The sequence below is a fragment of the Schistocerca piceifrons genome, chromosome 2, assembly GCF_021461385.2.
Source record: "Schistocerca piceifrons isolate TAMUIC-IGC-003096 chromosome 2, iqSchPice1.1, whole genome shotgun sequence".
Classification (NCBI taxonomy): Eukaryota; Metazoa; Arthropoda; class Insecta; order Orthoptera; family Acrididae; genus Schistocerca; species Schistocerca piceifrons.
The window spans coordinates 649,360,361-649,385,911 of NC_060139.1; the positions used below are offsets into that span (position 1 = coordinate 649,360,361).

Genomic DNA, 25,551 nt, shown 5'->3' on the forward strand with positions numbered 1-25,551 from the left:
CTTCTGCCGTTAGGTCAGACGACACAAATGCCACTTGCACGCTTAGAGTAGCAGATTGACGGTGACCAACTTAAAACAGAACTTGATTAATTTTCACACATATTTATTAAAATAATAAAAAGCATAGAAATTACTTAACTTGATTCTGGATGCTGTTTACAGTTGACAATCTGAAGTTCCTTTGGTCTTGGTACGTTAATCTTATTCTCACATATCTCTGATACTTGACAAAGTGTCTATACATTTCTCTTCATGGCTATGTACAGGAATATGATAATCTTATTAGGCGCAGACTGAAGCTTGACTATAGACTGGCACAGACAAATGCAGACTGGTACAGACAAATGCAGACTGACTAATCGGAGGTCTGTACACTCGTTATAATGTATCACTGTGCGAGTGTGATCCGCGAGGAGAAAAAATGTTCTACGTTAGCAGCAATCTCATTGGCTGCGTTACATATTAATACATGGATCGGCGGAAGCAGAATTTGGTCCGTCTCTAAGACAGTGCCATCTCGTAGTGCGGAGACGGACGAGCGCTGCGCCTGCGCTGTTGTGCTTAGCGGGGCGCGCTCTTTTGGGAAAGTTGTGTACGCGCTGACTACGCGGAACTATGTACACAACATGATCTAACAGCGTAGGCCGATGTTGTTGTAGTTTCAATGTTTTGTAAAGTTTATATGATTTGTAATTTCTTGATACAATAATGCCTTTAACTGGTTGTCCGCAATTTCAGCATTATTTCTCATTTATGTTTCATTTCTACAAAATCATAAAAGTTACTAAAACTGCGCCACGAGAAATAGCAAAAAAAGATAGTTATACCTGAGAGGCAGGGAAGCAGATTTTGCAGTTCTGCCATGGACGTGGGATCACCTCCGTGTGGCTTTGCAGGGGTGTGGGGACCGAAACCTAGGAGTAGCGTCACTGACTACCAATCGAAACGTCCTGGGCCCCTGGTTCGAACCCAGCCACTACTGATACTGTGAATAAAAATCATCAGTGTTGGCAGCAGACGACTTCCAGTGTAAAGAGTCACCATCATTCTGCGTATGGCCTTAACAAAGAGGGCAGAGGAGCGGATAGAGGTTTAAGGCACATTCCTGCCTTTGGGGTGGGAAACTTCACACAAAGGCTGAAGAACCAGCGATGATCAACGACATGAGGATGCACAAGGCAATGGAAACCATTGTGTAATGGACACATGCACAGATATGTGGTTTATGAATGGGCGGCACCAAACCAGTCAGAGGACTGATGATCCAAAAGGAGATGCGCCACCATAAGAACTGTGAAGCATGGAAAGATGTCGCCTGGTCTGGTACATGTTGGTACACGCCGATGGCACTACGTCGGGAATCAAAAGAGACGAGGCATCGAATTGCCATGAGCGTGCCATTCGTACAAGAGATGGAGGTAATCATGTGTGAGATCTTACATGGGCTGAAATAGGGCGATGATACATCTAATAACGTCTTTTGCTCAAGAACGATAAGAAAACCTATTGTCCTGTCATATGTATACGAGTGGTTCTCTACAACATGCCACTATCAATCTTTAGACGACAACGCGGCACCCCATCTCTTCCCATCTGACTCGTTTGAGTAACCCGCCACAGACATGCGGGTGCTTGTGTGGTCCTCCAGGGCACCTGATCTCAATCCTGTTGAGCACGCCTGGAACGCGTTGGAGCAAGATTGCGTGTCTTGGAACAAGTAGCCACGGCATTTGAGTAGCCATGCATCAGGACGACGGCATAACGTTTTCGACATATCGTGCAGTTCATACAACTCTGCGTCGCTGTCGCGATCACGGCGAAACTGATTGCTACGTTCTAACATTAGTGGTATTCAAAACAAAAAGTACGAAATAACACTCTGGGTATAATTGTAGTCTTTATTCAGTTGTAATCATCAGAGTTGTTATTGTTGTGGTCTTCAGTCCTGAGACTGGTTTGATGCAGCTCTCCATCCTACTCTATCATGTGCAAGCTTCTTCATCTCCCAGTACCCACTGCAGCCTACATCCTTCTGAATCTGCTTAGTGTATTCATCTCTCGGTCTCCCTCTACGATTTTTACCCTCCACGTGGCCCTCTAGTACTAAATCGGTGATCCCTCGATGTCTCAGAACATGTCCTACCAACCGATCGCTTCTTCTAGTCCAGTTGTGCCACAAGCTCCTCTTCTCCCCAATTCTATTCAATATCTCCTCATTAGTTATGTGACCTACCCATCAAATCTTCAGCATTCTTCTGTAGCACCAACTTTCGAAAGCTTCTATTCTCTTCTTGTCCAAGCTATTTATTGTCCACGTTTCACTTCCATATAGGGCTACACTCCATACAAATACTTTCAGAAACGACTTCCTGACATTTAAATCTATACTCGATATTAGCAAATTTTTCTTCTTCAGAACCGCTTTCCTTGCCATTGCTAGTCTACATTTTATATCCTCTCTAATACGACTAACATCAGTTATTTTGCTCCCCAAGTAGCAAAACTCCTTTACTACTTTAAGTGTCTCATTTCCTAATCTAATTCCTTCAGCATCACTCGACTTAATTCGACTACATTCCATTATCCTCGTTTTGCTTTTGTTGATGTTCATCTTATACCCTCCTTTCAAGACACTGTCCATTCCGTTCAACTGGTCTTCCAAGTTCTTTGCTGTCTCTGACGGAATTACAATGTCATCGGCGAACCTCAAAGTTTTTATTTTTTCTCCATGGCTCTTAATACCTACTCCGAACTTTTCTTTTGTTTCCTTTATTGCTTGCTCAATATACATATTGAATAACATCGGGGAGAGGCTACAACCCTGTCTCACTCCCTTCCCAACCACTGCTTCCCTTTAATACCCCTCGACTCTTATAACTGCCATCTGGTTTCTGTACAAATTGTAAATAGTCTTTCGCTCTCTGTATTTTACCCCTGCCACATTCAGAATTTGAAAGAGAGTATTCCAATCAACATTGTCAAAAGCTTTCTCTAAGTCTACAAATGCTAGAAACGTAGGTTTGCCTTTCCTTAATCTTTCTTCTAAGATAAGTCGTAGGGTCAGTATTGCCTCACGTGTTCCAACATTTCTACGGAATCCAAACTGATCTTCCCCTAGGTCGGCTTCTATCAGTTTTTCCATTCGTCTGTAAAGAATTCGCGTTAGTATTTTGCAGCTGTGACTTATTAAACTGATAGTTCGGTAATTTTCACATATGTCAACACCTGCTTTCTTTGGGATTGGGATTATTAGGTTCTTCTTGAAGTCTGAGGGTATTTAGCCTGTCTCATACATCTTGCTCACCAGATGGTAGAGTTTTGTCAGGACTGGCTCTCCCAAGGCTGTCAATAGTTCTAACGGAATTTTGTCTACTCCGGGGGCCTTGTTTCGACTCAGGTCTTTCAGTGCTCTGTCAAACTCTTCACGCAATATCATATCTCCCATTTCATCTTCATGTACATCCTCTTCCATTTCCATAATATTGTGCTCAAGTACATCGCCCTTGTAAAAACCCTCTATATACTCCTTCCACCTTTCTGCTTTCCTTCTTTGCTTAGAACTGGGTTTCCATCACAGCTCTTGATATTCATGCAAGTGGTTCTCCTTTCTCCAAAGGTCTCTTTAATTTTCCTATAGGCAGTATCTATCTTACCCCTAGTGAGATAAGCCTCTACATCTTTACATTTGTCCTCTATCCATCCCTGCTTAGCCATTTTGCACTTCCTGTCGATATCATTTTTGAGACGTTTGTATTCCTTTTTGCCTGCTTTATTTACTAATTTTTATATTTTCTCCTTTGATCAATTAAATCCAATATTTCGTCTGTTACCCAAGGGTTTCTACTAGCCCTCGTTTTTTTACCTATTTGATCCTGTGCTGCCTTCACTATTTCATCCCTCAAAGCTACCCATTCTTCTTCTTCTGTATTTCTTTCCCCATTCCTGTCAATTGTTCCCTTACGCTCTCCCTGAAACTCTGTACAACCTCTGGTTCTTTCAGTTTATCCAGGTCCAATCTCCTTAAATTCCCACCTTTTTGCAGTTTCTTCAGTTTTAATCTACAGTTCATAACCAATAGATTGTGGTCAGAGTCCACATCTGCCCCTGAAAATGTCTTACAATTTAAAACCTGGTTCCTAAATCTCTGTCTTACCATTATATAATCTATCTGATACCTTTTAGTATCACCAGGGTTCTTCCATGTATGCAGCCTTCTTTCATGATTCTTAAACCAAGCGTTAGCTATGATTAAGTTATGCTCTGCGCAAAATTCTACCAGGCGGCTTCCTCTTTCAGAGACCTGAGCACAACTATCCCACTGTTTCACGAGCCGAAGGATTCCCTGTTCCCAGAATACCTGTGGCTGTGACAGGAGCCAGTCTTCCACTGTGTCCTTCAGTTCGTCGTCCGAGTTGAAGCGCTACCATTTGTTTTTTTTTTTTTTCGTACCAAACACACGGAAGTCGCACGTCGACATGTTGGGCTGTAGGGCGGATGCTCAAACTGCTCCCACTTGAACTTTGCCATTACACTTCGTGTGAACTTGGGAGACGTGTGGACGCCCGTTATCGTGGAGCAGAATCTCTCCCTCCGTGAGCAGCCCAAGCCGTTTGCTCTTGACGGCCTTGCACAGGCTACAGAATGTCTCACGGTACACGTTACTTTCAACGGTTTTTCCGTGCTCTAGGAAATTTATGAGAATCGGTCTTCGGACGTCCAAAAAGGTGACGAGCATCTCCTTGCCTGCTGGGGGCACAGCTTTGAATTTTTAGGTGACGACGCATTCTTCCATTCCGCAGATGTGTCGCTATGCTATCGCAAAGCGAAACACGCAAATTTCAACCGGTTTATTTGTTAACGGCGTTTCGTACCTGTTCGTTTGAACACTACTCATAGTTATGTGCCTCTAATTCAATTTCCTCATGAGCGTATTTCCTGTCCTCCACTTACAGTACGCCACGCTTTTCAGTGTCGTGATTATTACGTCTGCACTGCGATGATGTTTTGATCTCTAGTTCCCACATCATCCATTTTAAAATGTTTTTATTATGTCACTTCTTGTTTGCCTGCCTGTCTGATCGGCACAAATTTTACAATTGAGTTTAAACTGCTTTCCCGGTGAACGAGAGATCTGAAACTTTCAACATAGCTCATAACTAAATGACATTGCAATATTAACTCGATTTCTTGTGTGGTTTGTGGTGCAGGTTACTTTATTTACCATTGTCGTTTCTCGAAGAGCTGCAGACTTGAAACGTTGAACACAGTTCAGAACTGGGTGACAATGAACTATTAACTCGCTTCCTTGTCTGACATGTGGCGGAGGGTACACTGTGTGCCACTGCCATTTCTCCTTTTCCCGTTCCAGTCGCGAATGATTTACAGGAAGAACGGTTGCTGGTAAGCCTTCGTGTGTGTTCGAATATCTCTATAATTTTTACTTTCACGGCCTATCGTGAGATATACGTAGGAGGTAATATACTGGTTGATTCAGATGAAGATAAACTGATATAAACCCGAAATTTACCACATATTTCTGTTCTAATCTCATCAAGGTGTTTCAAATCGATTAAAACATTTCACACACACAGGACTAAAAAAATAAAGTAATTATTTACATGAAAATAATGTTTTAATATACCAGATTTTTGGTTCGGGCTACAAAGTATAAAGTAATTTCTCCTATCCTGTATAAAGTCTCCTAAAACCATACAGATAGTACTGAAAATTTGTGATTGTGAATTTTTAATAGCTATAAAAATACTTGTAAGATGTATAACGGAAAACGTGGGGCTCACGCTCTACATAGTAGATGCGTCATTAGTCCACCTTCTGGCTACCATCTGCTCATAATCAAAGTGCAGCTACTCAAAGATGTTCAGTGTGGGCTGTAATTATCGTACGGCAGCGAAACTTGGTGGATAGTTTAACGCATTACTGTGGAACCGATTTAGGCTGTAAAAATAAAATTAATCCCAGTTTTGGCCACCAGAGGCAAATCTCGCGCTGTGATTGCAAGACAGACGTATAGAAATGTTTCCATGCGTAATGGAATTAGGAACGGGACGTGGGCGGAATATATCAAACCACTGAGAAAAGCATTATGTTGATATTATTATAAACCGCTGCTTACACAATTCGTTCATTATGAGCACCGGAGACGTGCTTCACTCGTAAAGCGACGTCATCAACAGTTGCTTACTGCAGTTCCGGTGGAATCTGAGCAACGTGTTCCTGCTTTCAGGTCAGTTAAAGACCGAACGTTTCCCTAATAAACGCATTCTTTCAGATATCCCCAGAGCCAAAAGTCACATGAATGATGATCACGTAGTCTTGCAAGTCATTCATCTGGGAAACCTTTGAGATAACACGTTCGTGGCAGGTTGCATTAAGCAGATCTTTCGTTGGGAGAGCGATATGACGTTTTACCCACAGTGCATGAAAACAGTGGTTTCCACACAGTTGCGCAGTGTAAAGCAGGAATCACGTACTGTACAAGGAGATCTCGATAATGTGCAGACGTCACGGTACATCCGACAGACCTTCTTAGTGTATTCTCTTCCAAGAGAAACGGCCAGAACGTAAAGGTGCTTGTGAATGCACACCACGCAGTCGTATACGGTGTGTGTAATAGCTCTTCGTGCACAACATGCGGTCTAACAGTACCCAAAATTTGGCAGTTCTGTGTATTCACTGCATCCTTTAGTGTAAAATGTGCCTCGTCACTCCATAGAATATTTTCCGGCCACATGTCATCAATTTCGATCATTACCAGAAGCCGCAGAGCAAATTCACAACGTTGCTGCGGGTCTTGAAGTTCAGTTGCTGCACCGTCTGGATCTTCTTCAGGTACCAGTGTAAAATAGACCAAAAAACTTCTAGTAGTGTTGACCATGGGATGGACAATTCTCGTTACTCTGCGCGAGCACTAGCATTGTGCGGGGCACGTCCTGCATGGTCAGTTACAGCAATAGCAACCTCGTCAGTAACTTCCACTGGGACAGGACGCATTCCTCTTTCAGGTGCCACATCTAGCTCACCCATGTTTTAGAATTTCATTATCATCTCCTTTACTCCGTTTAATGACTCCAGGCCTCTCCATAGACGATCCAGTCGTCGGTACGTTTTCAGTGCTGCACTGTATTTGGTGCCGTTCACATAAAACAGCTTCACTAACGTCGCACCATCTTTCCTCTTGATAACCATACTGAGCCCTGGCGTTATGGCTTGCCAAATAACAGCGTGGACCTCAAACCGCCATACAAATAGAGAGGCTTTATATAGGCTCTCTGGCCGCGGTGGTCTAGCGGTTCTAGGCGCTCAGTCCGGAACCGCGCGACTGCTACGGTCGCAGGTTCGAATCCTGCCTTGGGCATGGATGTGTGTGATGTCGTTAGGTTAGTTAGGTTTAAGTAGTTCTAAGTTCTAGGGGAATGATGACCTCAGATGTTAAGTCCCATAGTGCTCAGAGCCATTTGAATCATTTTATATGCTCTCTATACAGGGCGAGTCACTATTGCCACCTAGAATAACTCCAAAAGTGTGATAGGCGCTGAAAAGTTTGTGCGACAAAAGTTGCATGGGACAACGTTGATTTTTTTGTTGATAGGTGGAGTTGCTTCAGAGATATGAAGGTCAACTTTGTTTTTGTTTCTCTTTTGTTTTTTCTTCCAATCCAACGATCTGGGAATTGTCTCTGCAACTCATTTCTAGCCATCAGCGAAAAATGGCCGGACAGCCCTAGTGTTGATACCACAGTCTGTTCCTTGTTCCTAAAGGTGTTTTTTCCAATAACAGACCGAATATTTCTTCGTACCATTAAAATTTCCTTCGATAAAATAGGGGCTTATAATTCTGTCCTCCAGAATCCCACACCATACATTCACCGACCACGATTTTTTGTGAGCAACTTGTCGCAGCCAACATGGATTTTCAGTTGTCCAATAATGTATGTTATGCAAATTAACATTTCCATGGTTCGTGAATGTAGTAGCCTCGTCAGTAAATAAAATCAAATTAATAAATGTGTCATCCCTCTGAATCTGAAGTTGAGCCCATCGGCAGAATTCGATGCGATGCACACAATCCGTACCAGTTAATTCTTGGTGGAGACTGATATGTCAAGGATGATATTTACGACGATGCAGAACACGAACAACGCTACTCTGGCTCATGCCAGATTCTCTTGCGATTTTACGCGAACTAAGACAAGGAGCTCGAACCACAGTGGCAATAGTACCAATTTCCGTTTACTCGCTAGTAACTTTCCTTTGCTAGAAATGTTTCGATGCGTCAAAGATCCAGCTGTTCTCAATTTATCATACCCATATTTAAATGTACGACACTAGCTCTCACTGAATTTCGTTGGCATTCTCCGTAAATTAGAAGCATATCGAATTGTTCTTTGAAGGAATACATCATTCACATTCGCTTGATTCGAATATGCTAGTCTTACCGTTCCTTTTAGTGTTGTATTGCGAAATCGTCGAATGATGTTTACATGTCAATGGCACGTTGGATGGATACGCCGTATTCGGCGAGTATTTACTATTTGCACGATATACGAGACAGAATTGTCAGAGCATGTGCTTCGATAAGTGCCAAGGTGATAAGGAATACCACTCAGTCAATGATTAGAAGATTGCATCACTGCATTGATACCAATGGTCATCACTTCGAAAACCTACTGTGAATGGATGTTCATGCTACCTTTGTGACCTTCGCCAACCTTCAAAGACCTGACTGTTACACATCATTCAATTCGTCTCGATAGCCGCTACCATAAAATAAGTACCAAACTATAGCACCCCATTTAAGAAAGCAAAGTTGACCTTCATATCTCTGATGCGACCCCACCTAGCAACAAAAAACCAGCGTCATATTGTGGTCCCCGTTGTCTGATGCAACATTTGTCCCACAAAGTTTTCAGCTACTCTCATACTTTCGGAGTTATTCTAAGTAGCAATAGTTAGTGACTCACCCTGTATGCAGTGTACAGCGCCAGAGTTGGAGCTGGTGGTCACAACTGAAACTGATTTGTTTTCCAGCGTAAAACTACCAAGTTTCGTTGCCACACGATAATTACTGCCCGTACTGGACTTCCGTGAGTAGCTGCACTGTAATTATATCTGTTGCATGTGCCCCTATGTTCTTCGTTATAAATCTTATAAGTATTTTCATAGCTATAAAAAATTTATGATCAGAGATTTTTACATCTAACTACAGATCTACGAGTAATTATTTACACTTCTTAATCCGATATGAAACGCATTAGGTTAAAAAAATTATTTTTATTTAAATAATTATTCGTTTCTAATGTCCGCACACAGAGCTCGATGATCAGAAATATAAACTATAAACTTGTGATGAGACACTGGCAGCAGGAGCATCGCCTTCTTTCATGATCCTACGTTATATAACAGCTGGTGCAAAGAGTTTAATCTTTTTGGTTGGTGTGTTTTTTATGCCGGTGCACTTTCTAGAAAGACACAGGAGCTCTAGACGTGCTCTTAATCACCAAAGCTGTCATGAAGTGGCACGCTGGAAGGTTCTTCTAAGGTACAGCCCATGAGTACTCAGCTCTACTGTTTCGGAACACACCAGCCTGCAATACAAAGCCTGACGGCGCTTTTCCATGATAGTGCGTTTGACTTAGGTGATAGGGTGTCCGTTATGTTCTGACAAGCCATTGTCCAACTTTGCCTCCCGAAGCTCAGTAAATGTTGACATAGCGTTATCGGATAAAAGAGTTTGGCATGCGGCCGCACTGATCTCATTCGCTTCCTGTATCTTACCGGAACAAATAAAAGGACTCTTTCGTCAATACAGTGCAAATGATACGCTGTCAAAACATACGGTATGCCTAGAAAACGGCATCTGCAAACTAAAATGTAAAAGTATACTGTCGTACCGGCGACCAATATTTTAATAATAACGTCAAAAAAACAGAAATGTGGAACTAATTTTTTGTTTCCTTGCAGGTACGCGCCTGCAGCTTTAGTGTACATTGAAATGTCCGCGCCACGGTACCGTTACAGACTGTAGAGCAGGTTTTCCATGGACTGGTGTTCCGCGGGAAATGAGTAACTGCTCCACGAAAAACTATTAATAACATGGCGCTTTTTTTAGATTTGACGATTCTAATTATGTGTTTAAATTTTATTATGATATCTATATTATTTGTTATGATTTAAAAATGAAGTAATCACTGAAATAAAACAAGTTTTCTAATTTTTAGGATTCCTTACGTCAGTTGGTTAAAGCAGCACCGTTATAGGATCACTTTGCTGTGTGTTTCTCTGTCGGTCTGCCTGTCCGACTGTTAAAAAAATCCTTTTTCTCACGAACTGGTAGACGTATCGAGTTGAAATTTATGCAACACACTAAGGTCTACGGTCTCTTTGAGGTACAAAAAATTGAAGCTTCCATGTCAAAGAAATCAAAAGATATAATCATTTATATCACGCATTTTGACACCCGCAAACTCACTCATCAAAACATATAGGGTATTTCCCGTTGTCCTAAAATCAAGAAACTTGACAAGCAGCGCAATAAAGCATTGGGGGAAAAATGGGAAAAATTGTTAATTTACAATTATATCAAGAGAAATTCTTTTTGTCATTTCTTATCCGAGTGTCTTTCGGAGTAGGAATTAAAATCCATGGAGAAGACATAAAAACTTTGAGGTTCGCCGACGGCACTGTAAGTCTGTCAGAGGCAGTAAAGGACCTAGAAGAGCAGACGAACGGAATGGAGAGTGTCTTGAAAGGAGCATATAAGATGAAAACCAACAAAAGCAGAACGAGGATAATGGAATGTAGTCGAATTAAATCGGGTGATGCTGCGGGAATTAGATTAGGAAATGAGACACTTAAAGTAGTAAATGAGTTTTACTATTTGGGGAGCAAAATAATTGATTATAGTCGAAGTAGAGAGTATATAAAATATAGACTGGCAATGGCAAGGATAGCGTTTCTGAAGAAGAGAAATTTGTTAACGTTGAGTATAGGTTTAAGTGTAAGGAAGTCGTTTCTGAAAGTATTTGTATGTAGTGTAGCCATGTATGGAAGTGAAACATGGACGATAAATAATTTAGACAAGAAGAGAATAGAAGCTTTCGAAATGTGGTGCTACGGAAGAATGCTGAAGATTAGATGGGTAGATCACATAACTAATGAGGGGGTATTAAATAGAATTGGAAAGAAGAGAAATTTGTGGCACAACTTGTCTAGAAGAAGAGATCGGTTGGTAGGGCATATTCTGAGGCATCAAGGGATCACCATTTTAGTACTGGAGGGCAGCGTGGAGGGTAAAAATCGTAGAGGGAGACCAAGAGATGAGTACACTAAACAGATTCAGAAGGATGTAGGTTGCAGTAAGTACTGGGAGATGATGAAGCTTGCACAGGATAGAGCAGCATGGAGAGCTGCATCAAACCAGTCTCTGGACTGAAGACCACAACAACATAATTTGCATTACTTAAAATCCTACCTACTCTGTTATATTTGGCCTAAATCAAAAACCGATTGAAAACAATACATTACAGCCCTTTCGTTTCGTTTCAGATACTAGCAAATATGTCCGAAATTTAGAACAACAAACATGCCAGACTCTAGCGATGGCACTGGCCACATTACCCTTCCCCCACACTCCCTCCGCTCCCCCTCCACCCTCTGTGTAGGAATGTTTGGCCACTGTACAAGCCCTCAAGATAATGCATATAGTTCCTGCATATTATTTTCTTTTTCACTTGAAATATTTAGTGTGAAACATTATAATACGTGGATTCAAAATATGAAAGCTTCTCCCAATACCCATGCCATGGTGAAATTCAGTTTCCCTTAGAGTGGCTGCTGTTTCCTAAATCCCCCAACAGCAAACAATACAAAAATTGTGATTCTTGAAACTGTACCGGTGTAAATAGTGGGAACGCTTCAAGGCCAGGGCGTTCCTCCTACGTATATGTCGGCAATATTCCATCGAAATTACGGAGAATCCTAAGGAGACATTACGTCAAAGTAATCTTCGAGCCACCTACAAAGACTTGGGGTCTTCTCGGTTCGACAAAGGACGATATTGTTCTGACGATCTAGGATTGCTGAGGGATGGAATCTGCAGAATATCGTGCCATTGTGGCAGGGCCTATATTGGTCAGAGAAAACGCACAGTACGGGAAAGGTGTTTGAACATGGTCGCCACAGTCGCCTTTCGCAGCCCAATAACTCAGCCATAGCCGAGGGCTGTATCTCGACAGGACATTCTGTGGATTATTCTGCCACGTAAATCTTCGCCGCGACGAGACCCTTCTACGATTCAGTTATTAAAGAATCGGTGGGTATACGTTTGGTGGAATATGTCATTAACTGTGATGGCGGTTTTCAACTGGATAAGATGGACCGGTGATTTCTTTAAGATCTTCAGAAAGTAAACATTTTATAACTAATAATATATCTAGCAACAGTTAATTTTATTAATTTGACATCTGAATTTTGAAACCGCGAGCCCCTTTTTCCGCAAGAGAATGCTCATGTAATATCGACATTAAGCATGCACCTGACCACTGTAGATCGAGAAATATTCTCACCCGGCGATGGCTGAATGGTTGTCAGCCGAACTATCGCGGAAAGAAGTCGACGTCATCCGGCTGAAAATCCGAAACTCCACAGAATAGGAAATTCATTACGTTATCTTATTTTTGAATTGTTAATTAAAATTGCGGCTACTGCCTGTAAATCAAGCAAACTTTAATACTTTATCACTAAACAATTAATATTGTTCTATTAAATATTTCACAAATTTTCAGAATCAGATACCGATCAATGATGACACGCAGGTGCCGCAGCATGTCTTGGTGATCAATGCAAGAAAAATTATGTTCCCGAAAGTGGCAGCAGAGGCAGAACTACCCTCCATATACCATAATTTGCATTGGAGAAGTTACAGAACGAAGCTGATGGCATTTATGGGCACACAGTCGTTCTTCGAGTCATAAATGTTTAAACGCAAGCACAGCAGTAGCTCATAGTCTCTTTAAAAATGTTTAAGATTACGCCTTTGTGTTGCAGCCGGAAAGACTCCAGCAAGTAACTAACAGCGTGAGGAAACACTTTCCGAAGGCTACAAATGCTCGATAACGGTACAGCGTCATATACACACAAATGCTCGTTGCAACTATAAGCGTTTGTTCGTTTATTTATTTACCCCAAGCACCATTAGAGTATACGTAATACTACAGCTATGTATTTGTGTGTGTGTGTGTGTGTGTGTGTGTGTGTGTGTGGAATGTAGTGTTACGTTTGAGTTGCGTGATGATGAGAGAAGGGAGAGAGAGAACGCGGTTCCGGCCCATAGCCTACTCCTCGCGAATGACACCATGGGACTGCCAGCATTAATGCCTAAATCGTGCGCCAACACCTCGCGCGCGCGAACGGGACCCGTCGCTCCCGGCCGCATTTTCCCGCGCCGCGGCGCGCTTCCGCAAACCGCGACCCGTTTCTCCAGCAGAGGGCTCTGGTATTCGACGCTGTCTACGATTGATCTTCGATGACGTTATGCCCCGGCTGGCGCCTGCGCTGTTCTAGAAAGCCAGCATATAAATTGGCGAGCTTCTCAGCGACGCGACAGTAGCACCTGAAGATGGCGGGCAGTTGTCTCGCTGAAATATTGTGCGGTTTCTACAATATTATCCGGCGTAATTCCCGGGAACCTATCAAACAGATCCTTATTAGCCCAAATCTGGCCATCCAGGCGGTACTCAGTTATGAAAACCGGTTCCGATACGGAACGATGGGGAGAGGTTGGAGGGGAGAAGAACGTGTATGTGATGAGAATACATTCTATAGTTCGTTTCTAACAGATTTTTGCAGCGCACTGCTTGAATTCATCCGAGCCGACTGTGGCCCGCACTACCCTCCTCCCTCCTCCACCTCCCCCCGATCCCTTTCGTCTAAAATCAGTTTGCGCTCTTGTAATACTGTAATAACTGAGACCACGAATTCCCTGCGCAATTAAATCTTAAAATGCATGCATTCATGCACTCTCAAATGATGAATTGTACCAAATCAAAGGAAAGATATGCAATATAAGTATTCCTCCTTTTGTTGTGATGCATTTTATTTTCTTTGAAAACATTGTATAACAACCAGATTTTTCCCAATCTCCAGTGATCGTGGTAGCTCTGCGCTTTGAAGGTGCTGAGCTAGCAATCCCTGGATTCGGGAAGCGAGGAGATTCGAATCTATTCGCCGACATCCGTGACTACGGTTTTCTAGGGTTTCCTGTTTTCATTTGAGGCAAACGCCCTGGTTGGTCCCCGCAAACAATTCCTTCTGAATTCCTTTCTTTCCTGTCAAATCCCAATTCCCTTAAAGATGCAGCCTGTCTGGTTAAATGAAAAGGGCTATATTGAAGGCGAGCCGAACATCTTTTCGGAGACTCTTGACATTAAAATCCATATTTACATAGGAATGCAGCTAGCGATCGTCATTTTGTGTTATGTTTCTGTGCATAAAATGGCTCACTTGTGGAACGGCGCTACATCATGTCTTCAAACTATAGCTCACAATATATGTGTACTCCGTTTTGTTTTATAAATAAATTTGATTGCTTTAGTTGACTGTTGAAACAGTAATTTAAAAAAGGTTCTTGATCACTTAAGAAAACAGAAGAATTTTAATTAAATGAAAGATACTTCAACAAAATTTCAGACTGAATTGAGGAACTTGAGATGCTTTCATGTGCTGAAGAAATTCTGCGCTGGTTTGAGATAAGTCGTAAATTTATATATTAGATTGTAGGAGAAATATGGCTGTTTTTCTTTTTTAAATTGAACCTGTTTAACTTTATAAGTTATTCAACCCAACATTAGGATTCTTGTGCTCTGCTATGGTGTACCTTATATTAAAAGTTGTGTTCTGTTAGCAATGGGGCAATATATTAGAATTTTATTTCGTTTGGCAATAGAATGAAGTTACCATATTTCCAAATAAAGAAATAAATTACTTAGTTTTGTCTACAGTAGAAAGTGTTTCTCCCATTACTGGTTTACTTTCGTCAAGTAAAGAACAACCACCGCCTTTAGTCACAATCCTTATTTTATTTTAATGCACAATGCATTTCGAACACTTTGGACTCATCTCCAGATGCTTTATCAGGTTCTTTTGTCAGGTGTAGGTTAATTCTGGTCCTGATAAGATTACAATGGTGTATTACAAAGTGGCACATTGGGGATATAAATTTAGAAATTACGACAACCGAAAACTAACATACTGTTTCCATCGGTGGAAACATGATTTTGAAGCACATATAAGTAAAGGTGTTTATGTGCTTATATATATATATATATATATATATATATATATATGTGTGTGTGTGTGTGTGTAAATGCACATAAATATGTTTCTCATACTGCGCTTCAAAACTATATATACATATATACATAAGGGTATAGATGCACATAAACATGTTTGCTCATTCTGTGCTTCCAAACTATGTCTTCACTACTGTAAACAGTAAGTTATCTTTCGACTTGTCTTAGTTTTGTAAACTTACATTCACAATTTGTCACTTTGTAATGTACCATTGTGTTCTTACCAGAATCAGAATCAACATAAATCCGGCAAAAGAAAAGAAACTAATGTAGACTCTTAAAGCATCTGAAGAAGAGTCCCCAGAGCTCGAAATGCATCGTACGTTGAGATGATATCAGGATTGTGACTGTAGGCGGTTGTTCTTTATTTAACAAAAGAAATATTTAATTGTGCATTTACGTATTTGTTATTACGCGTTATAATTTTTTAAGAGAAGTTTTTTCTGCTTAATTTTATAGACGGAATATTATTTGTATGAAGGTTTCCCAAAAGTAAATTATGTTACATAAAATTAATCAATAAATTAAAATGTTTTCGGAGCAGAATGAAAAACATTAGACCTGTTGAGGTCCTGTTTAACAAATCTGACCCCCTACCCTTTGACAAAACCCTGGCTACGTCCTTGCTGCACTGCTAAAGCAGCAGTGAAAGGAGGTCGATCTGCACACACTACGTGGCTGCAAACCCGACGAGAGTACATCACTAGAATGGACAAGTCGCTGGATTCGCAATTTAAGTGACTAAGCTCAGACTCTTTTACTTCTATATAATTTCAGGATAAATTCTATATCTAGTTGGTTATTCCGCAGTCAACACTTGAGTTTTGGACAGAGGGTTCATAGAGTTATTTTCAGATCATTTCTCTACTGTTCCACTCTCGAATAGCACGTGAGAGAAATGAACATCCATGAGCAAATCTTTCCGTGAGAGCTCTAATTCCTCTTCTTATCATTGTCGTCGTTTATACCTCTGCAGTTGGTGAGAATAATCGTTTGGGATTCGGAGGGGAAAATTTGATTTGTGATTGTAATTACTTGAAAAGATCTTGCCACAACGGAAAACGCCTTTGTTTTGGTAATTACGATCCCAAATGTTATTGTTTCCTTGACTTTGACATTTGATCTTTTTCCATGTCCTCCGTCAGTGTCATCGTGTAAGGATCCTAGCATAGTGCAGGCAGTCCCTTCAGTAATTTTGAAACACCTTGTAAGCGTTCTGCCAATAAAACGTAGTTTTTGGTCGCGTCCCACACATTTTCTATGTGATGGTTCCAATTTAAGGCGTTCGTAATTGTAATCCCTACGTATTTATTTGTATCGTCTACATTTACGTTTGTGTGATTTATCGTGTAACAGGGATTTAACGGATTTTTTTTAATACTCAAGTCGAGGAACTCACTTTTTTGTTAGTCTTGGTCAACTGACACTTTTTGGATTATGTAGATATCTTTTTTAAATCATTTTGTAATTCGTTTTGATTCTGTGATGACTTTACAAGACTGTAAACGACAGCATCATCTGCAAACAATGTAAGAGCGTTTCTCAGTTTGTCTCCTACATCGTTTATGTAAATTAAGAACAGCAGAGGGTCTTTGACACGTCCTTGGGAACCCTAGATATAGCTTGGGTTTCACTAGATCATGTCCCGTCAGTTACTGCGAACTGCAACGTTTATGAGAGCTAACCACGAATCCAGTCGCACAGCTGAGACGTAACTCCATAGTCACGCACAACAAAAACAAAATGTCTGATTAAAAAGAAAGCAACCGACCGGTTAAAACCGATACCGGTACTTTAGTTCTGAGTAACCAGTATATTTCGGTATTTCTGTGGTCTCAATTATAACAGGTATTCTTTATTTCTTACTAATAGCCGAGTAAAAAAATCGAAATATCAATTAATCGTAGCAATAGTGCTAAAATTTTTCGTCTTTAAATAATTTAAAAAAAAAGGATTAATTTTTATTCGTAAAATTTCCATTGGTTGGAAATACTGAATTATTATAGGAAATAGGAAAAGAGATTAACGCTATTTTAATAACAATGACGAAGAAACAATCAACAGACAGATGGCACAAGAAATTGTACAGCATTGCTGAGCCAATAGAGTCCCTATTTCAGTGTCTCGTGGCTAAAGGTACGCGTGTACGTGCTGTATGTACAAATTGCCGCATCTGTTCTACACGGTAGTTTCTTCTTTTACCAGTTGAAGTAGCAGTGAAGTACAATGCTTCATTTGTTTTAAGAGATTAAAGATTTGTCCACCATTTCGATGAAGTAATAAAAGAGGAAGGAAATAGTAACAATGATAAATTAAAAACATGACAACAGTTCATTCATAGTATACAATAAAAGGTAGCTGACTGATGCATATCTACATAATACGCCTTTATCAGCTTGTGACCCTTGAAAACGGACAAATTAACAAGAAAAACAGTTCAATCTCAGTTTTCCTCCTTTAGCAATGACTATTAGTAATACTCAAATACTGGTATGACCCCCGATTACAACATGATTTTTAGTAGCCTCTCAAAAGTTTAGAATCAATAGAATAGTGGTGATTTATTTGTCTTATTCAACCATTTATCACTTTTAGAGAAAAGTGGTTATTTTGAGCGATTAAACTGGCGTGAAAAAAAAACGATGTAACCTAAAACCGGTTGTTTCAGCGATAAATGCCATCCCTAGCGTTCACCCCCCCCCCCCCTCCCCCCCCCCCTGTAGACGCACAGCTGACTCAGACACGCTTGCCGACAATCTATGAGATCCGATTTCTCTCTTTGACTTTGGATTTAGAACAATGGCCGCAGTCCTAATATCCTAAGAAGCTTAACAATAGATAATACTCAATGATGTTTGTTCTCCTGAATCCTGTTGTTAATTGTCACTACAGTTTAACAACAAATGAAAGAACAGATAAAAACCAATCGGAAACAGATGCTGCTGATAGACTTCTACCAACTTTAAAATAAGTCTGAATTTTGCTGTAACACCTGTTGATTACAACTCAGACCACGGATAAGAGTAAAAGATAGTAAAATAAATGTAAGAGAGGGGGAACCTAACCGTCTAGGTCATTCCGAGCAGCTGCACAGACAGAGAGGTGTAGCCATAAAAAGAAACCTTGCTGTTTAAGGAAGCCCTCGACAATCTTTTCAAGTAATTTTCGGAAAGAATACCAAGCCTAAAAACTATGACTGCCAGACGGAGATTTAAACGCAGCCCCTTCTTACAGACTTCCGGCGTTGTTACTACCGATCCACCTCGCCCAGCTGTACGAAGTCAAGCAGGAGATCATCAGCAAAGGAATGCGAACAGATATTTCCTAATTATACAAGGTGTATCAAAAAGAATCATCGGATTTGACACGTCTATATTTCTGAAACTAATTAATATATATAATGAACTTTGTTTTTTGATGAACGGGAAACGCAAAAAGCATTTCTTTCATACCTTTTCATAGGTGTTCAGTAGGCCCCCTTGAGATGCACAGCGTATGTCAATGTGGTATTCAAATTGTTCCCACACTGCAGCGAGCATGTCTTGGGTTACAGCTTCCACAGCTGCTGTTATGTGATGTCTCAGTTCATTCATTGTTGATGGTAACGGAGGCACATAAACAGAGTCTTTTATAAACGCCCACAAGAAATAATCACATACAGTCAGGTCCGGCGACCTTGGAGGCCAGTAAAGTAAGGCTGAATCATGTGGTTGAGTGCCACCGAACTATCGTTCACAATCCTTTGATTTAAAAATTCCCGCAGTTCCAGATGATAGTGCGGCGGGCGGCCATTCCTGTTGGTAAATTAAGTCGTTCAAATCAGGCTCCAACTGTGGGAAAAGAAATTTCTCAAGCATATTAAGGTATGAGCTGCCTTTAACAGTGTTCTCGGGAAAGAAAAATGGACCATACACCTTTTCCCGTGAAAATGCACAAAACACATTGCATTTTGGAGAGTTCCTCTCATGTTGTACAACTTCATATGCTTGTTCCGTGCCCCATATTCTCACATTCTGGCGACTCACTTTTTCATTAAATGGAATGTTGCCTCGTCACTAAACATTAAGCGTGGAAGAAAACTGTTATCTTCCGTCTTTCCAAGAACGAAATTACAGAACTCCACACGTTGTTTGTCACCTTCACGAAGAGCTTGCAATAGCGGAATTTTTATGACTCCATGTGCAAATGTTGAAGCAACACACGCCTGAAGGATATCGGGGGCATGCTGAGCTGTCGAGCTGCACGGCGAACGGGTTTCTGCAGACTCATTTTGAAACCGTGGCGGATGCGTTGACGTCTGTGTCAGACACTCGGGGACGGCCCGGCGATTTGTCTTTACACAGACAACCTCTCTCTCGGAATTGTTCATGCCGTCGGCTAATGTTCTTTGCTGTAGGAGGATCCACACCATACCTTGTACGAAAGTCACGCTGAACAGGTACCACTCAACCGCACTGCGCAAAACGTAGAACACAAAACACTTTACGTTGTCCCGATATCATTTTTACTAGAACTGAAGTGGGCGCACACTGCTGCTACCTATCGGGAACCATGTAAAACTCGAGAGTTTGCTCTTTCCAACAGTACGTTGTTCAGGCACATATCTTAAATAACATAATAGTTATGATTTTTTAAAATCGCATGATTCTTTTTGATACACCCTGTATTTACCTAAAGTGGAACATTTTTATAGCTAAAACGTTAAGAGAGTTGCGTACAAGAAAACTGAACCTTTCCTTTCGCGGACAATGCTTTTACCCACATTTTATGCTGGCATCATAATACATACTTAAATTTATTGTGAATCAAACACCTCGTTTAACAATTGATGAAACTGTCCTATGTAGGCAAGAGGCAACGATATCCACCATAGCCCAGATCTGCCGGTACTTCCTACTTTCACAGAAGCTTATGGTGAATATCTAGCCTTGCTCATTCGCGAGTTGCTATGGCCACCATGTTTGAGGCGCTATTCATCGTGAAGTACAATTAAGCAAAATATGTCGAGTGTGAAGACTTACGTCTCGCCATTTCTCCACATAAGAATACAGTGAAAACTACGAGATTCAAGGGCTCTCTTAATGCAAGAAGTTCCTTTCCTCAGTGACATTCAAGATGTAAATTTTTAGTTTCTCGGACAATTTCAAAACACTCTGCGGTAGACTGAACTAATCACTCCAGGAGAGCTATTGGATTATTTCTGAGGTATTATATTTATTGGTGATTCTCTGGGTGACTACAGTGTTAGAAAATCGTAATTTTGTTGTTCTGTTTCGATTTATCCGAGGACTATTTTGTGCTTAACGTTAGTTTCATGTCTGGTAATGCTTTGAATGTGTGAGAAACGTCAAATTTAGCCAAGCTCGGATTCCGCGTGAAACTGTATTCCTCACAAACGAATGAATAAAACAGTCCATACAAGGGGACCCATACGGTAGTGTATAGGATGGGGGGGGGGGGGGGTGGACCTGAGGGTATGGAGTATTTTTAATATTCTCAAAGACGAATGGCGACCTGTAAGTCGCCGTAAGAAAATTTCCAGTTTCGACCCTGTTAAAAACCTGCATAATACCGACTTCTAAATCATTTTTCTTAAATAAAAACACCTGACTACTCTATATTTGTTTCTTCCCCTGAGAGCTAGGAGGGCTCCCTGCCCCAGGGTATGGGCGTCCTTGAGTGTATAGAAAGAAGGAACTCACATGCATGCGGTCTCAAATAGGGCCATGTCCAGTGAAGCACCATTTTATCAAAACGATCTTTCTCGTTGATAATTGCTTTCAAAAAATGGTTCAAATGGCTCTGAGCACTATGGGACTTAACTTCTGAGGTCATCAGTCCCCTAGAACTTAGAACTACTTAAACCTAACTAATCTAAGGACATCAAACACATCCATGCCCGAGGCAGGATTCGAACCTGCGACCGTAGCGTTCGCGCGGCTCCAGACTGTAGCGCCTAGAACCGCTCAGCCACTCCGGCCGGCGATAATTGCTTTACTCATACCCATACCTGTATACGGTTAACTTGAAGAAAAGGTTAGCATTTCGAATAAATCTAATGTGTCACTTGCATGGAAGAGTGCCCTCAAACCTCCATCAGGGAACTATGCTTATACATGTTCCATGACTTCACTAAATCGCTTGAAACGGATGTCGTCTGGTTACTTCACTCGGTCATAGGCCTCTCCTTCCTCACCTGATATCGTGCTACGTGTTTCACGTCCTCCAAAAGGAAAGACGCTAGTTCCTAACACTCCTCCGGCCTTATTTCCCTCCTATAATAGACCTTAGAAGCAGAAACATTGGCGGCATGGTGTATGTCCCGTGTTCAAGACGGACAAAACATTTTAGTTAAGGAGGAGAGGAGGAGGAAATTAGTGTTTAACGTCCCGTCGACAACGAGGTCATTAGAGACGGAGTAGCCGGCCGAAGTGGCCGTGCGGTTAAAGGCGCTGAAGTCAGGAACCGCAAGACCGCTACGGTCGCAGGTTCGAATCCTGCCTCGGGCATGGATGTTTGTGATGTCCTTAGGTTAGTTAGGTTTAACTAGTTCTAAGTTCTAGGGGACTAATGACCTCAGCAGTTGAGTCCCATAGTGCTCAGAGCCATTTTTTTTTAGACGGAGCACAAGCTCAGGTTAGGGAAGGATGGGGGAGAAAATTGGCCGTGCCCTTTAAAAGGAACCATCCGGGCATTTGCCTGAAGTGATCTAGGGAAATCACGGAAAACCTAAATCAGGACGGCCGGACGCGAGATTGAACCGTCGTCCTCCCGAATGCGAGTCCAGTGTGCTAACCACTGCGCCACCTCGCTCGGTTTTACTTAAGACTACCACACTTCCAGCCTGTAACATATTAAGTGAACCACCTAACAATTTCGAAGATAAGTATGTCCTGTAGACATCGTTATTGCTAAGCATACAGTTCACCGAGAGGCTTAGATCGCCTATAAGGGAAGTCTGACGACCAGTCAGTTGTTACTGTTTTTGCAGAATCCCTTTCCTTTAGGTTGCTGTGAACGATGGCTGTATAATTGGCTGGAGGATCGCGAGGAATAATGGCAAGTGATTTCCAACAATTTGTAACCTCTACAACGCTGCGGTCCAGCTGATTTCTTACCATAGCGAGTGATGGTTCCCTACCCGAACTTAGACTTCTGCAGTCACTTTGGCTCCCAAATCCGATATTCAGTGCACTGATGTCCCAATACCGCTTCTGGTTGGTTATACAAACAACCAATAATTTTTTTTTAAAATGCTAATTTGACTGCAGGGCCTCAACTTTGCAGTCGATTTTCGCCCCTTGAAAACGTCCTATCGCATTTCAGTCTTGCTAGGTCTCTCAGGTTGCTACTTATCTACGTTTTTTTTGTTTAAATATTGAATGATGTGGAGGAAGGGATTTCGTGTGGAGTGAAAGAAACCAAAAAGTGCTGGACTGATAATGAAGTTATTAATTTCCTTTGCTTGAACAGTGAGAAGAACTAATGTTTGTGAGGTGGAAGTAGATACGTACAATTTTTTTTAATGAAATAGTAAAATCTAATTGGCAACAACTCTATACCCTGCGTAGCCGATCAATTTGTAAACGGCTATACCCACTCTTGCTTTTAGCCACAAAGGTTGCCGTACGTAAATATTTGGTGACAAATATTTGCCAATTCCGAACAAGTATCTGGAATGTATTCCGATCACTACGAACGTTTCTAGCCATTTAGTATCTAGCAGTAGCCCAACAGTGACGATGCCGAAATTTTTCCACAATGTGCGTGGTCTCGGTGAGTGTAATAAAATTTTCGCATGCATTAGTTAGCGTCAATTTTTAAACATTTTTTCCTTGAGCAATGAACTCCACCCCCTGCCCCCTCCAAATTGTTAAAGGTATTACGGAATCAGAAGAGATAATCGACAGACATTATTTGTGTAAAACAAGGGGCGCTGGGAAGATCCGATAGTTTATCGGGATAGCAAAACTGATTCCGGTTCAAACATGGTTCAAATGGCTCTGAGCACTATGGGACTTAACATCTATGGTCATCAGTCCCCTAGAACTTAGAACTGCTTAAACCTAACTAACCTAAGGACATCACATAACACCCAGTCATCACGAGGCAGAGAAAATCCCTGACCCCGCCGGGAATCGAACCCGGGAACCTGGGCGCGGGAAGTGAGAACGCTACCGCACGACACTGATTCCGGCCTAACATGTAGTTACAAAAACGAGATTTTGATTCCGAAATCAGGTTTTCATCTTGCACAACTCTCACATGCGAGCTTAATGACTAATGATATGTTAATAATGTTCGGTCACTAAATTGTACCCGTTCCAGATTACTAAGACGAAAGCTTAAGTACTGGACTACATTGCAGAATGCTCCACAGTATAAAATGGTACAAATGGCTCTGATCACTATAGGACTTAACATCTGAGGTCATGAGTCCCCTAGAACTTAGAACTACTGAAACCTAACTAACCTAAGGACATTACACACATCCATGCCCGAGGCAGGATTCGAACCTGCGACGGTAGCGGTCGCGCGGTTCCTTTCTGAAGCGCCTAGAATCGCTCGACCACAGCGGCAGGCTCCACAGTATAATGTGGAATGATGGCATAAGACATAGATAGTGGTCTGGCTGTCACGTGAACACGTTAAGCTCAGTGACTTCGGAAGAGCTCCTGGGGACTAGTGCGCTATACATCGAGGTGACAGAAGTCATGGGATACCCCCTAATATCGGGTCGGGCTTCTTTTTGCCCGGCGTGGTGCAGCAGTTCAACGTGGCATCAACTCAACAAGACGTTGGAAGTCTCCTGTGCAAATACTGAGCCCTGCTGCCTCAATAGCCGTCCATAATTACGAAAGTGTTGCCAGTACACCTATAAATGTTGGATGTGATCCATGTCGGGCGGTCGGGGTGGCTAAATCATTCGCTCGAATTATCGAGACCGTTCTTCAAACCAGTCGCGAACAACTGTGGCCCGGTGAAAAGGGGCACTGACATCCATAAGAATTCCGTCGTTGTTTGGAATCATTACGTCGTGGTCTCCAAGTAGCAGAACACCCAGAGGATTCAGTCCATTCCGCGTAAACACAGTCCACAGCATTATGGAGCCACCACCAGCCTGCACAGTGCCTTGCTGGCAACTTAGGTCCATGGCTTCGTGAGAGCTGCGCAACACTCGAATCGCATCTTCAGCTCTTACAAACTAAAATCGAGGCTCATCTGCCCACGCCACTGTTTTCCAGTCGTCTAGGGTCCAACCGCTATGCCCACGAACCAGGGAGAGGCGCCATGACGTGCGGTTAGCAAAGGCATTCGCGTCGGCCGTCAGCTGCCATAGTCAATTAACTCCAAATTTCGCCACATTCTACTAACGGATAAGAATGGTACATGTCGCAATTGATTCCTGCTGTTATTTTACGCAATGTTGCTTGTGTGTTAGCACTGACAACTCTATGCAAACGCCGCTATTCCCGGTGGTTAAGTGAAGGCCGTTGTCCACTGTGTTGTCCGAAGTGAGAGGTAATGCCTGAAATTTGGTATTCTCGGCACACTCTTGCCACTGTGGCTCTCGGAATATAAATTTGTGGATCTTGTATATAGTACAATAAGACTGGAGTAAGGTAACTGAGAGCAACATGAAATGTGTCCCTACAGCGTTCACTCATATTCTGCACTGCTCGATTTGTCGACTTCGAGTCCGCATGTAGCACGAAAGCAGAGATATTGCAGCTTACCCATGGTGCTTGGAGGTGGAGGAGGAGGAGGAGGCGGCGGCGGTGGAGACGACGGTCTGCTCTAGCGGAGGCGGTCACAGACTAACGAGTCAGCTGAGCTTCGGTCGACCCTCGGCCCGGCGCCCTTATCACGGGCAAACACAATGCGCGGGACACCTTCTGTGTTGTCGGCGCCTGCACCCGTCATATGCGTCTGCCTCTCCAGTAGTCCCGGTGCCCGACATAAGCACCGCTCCCTTCCCTACATTTAGGTGGGCCACATTTCCGCTCACACCTCTTTTGACCGTTGCGCAACCTCCCGCATAGGGGGCATAGAAATATGTATCCCTGACGATGAGGAACAATTGAAAGAATTGTAAACAAATAAGCCGGTAGGTCTGGCTGGAACCACCGGTTTTACAGCCGGTGGCGCAGGTGGGAGTATAACCCCTACATGGGGTAAAACCC

General features: G+C 42.1%; 1 protein-coding gene across 1 annotated transcript in view; it reads right to left on the minus strand.

Annotated features, from left to right (window-relative positions):
* Nucleotides 1-25,291, minus strand: part of LOC124775695 — a 139,052-nt gene extending 113,761 nt beyond the window's left edge. Inside the window, exon 1 of the mRNA XM_047250522.1 lies at nt 25,191-25,291. Coding sequence (XP_047106478.1) covers nt 25,191-25,291 — 101 coding nt within the window. The remainder of the gene's footprint in view (nt 1-25,190) is intronic.
* Between the last annotated feature and the right edge of the window lie 260 nt (nt 25,292-25,551).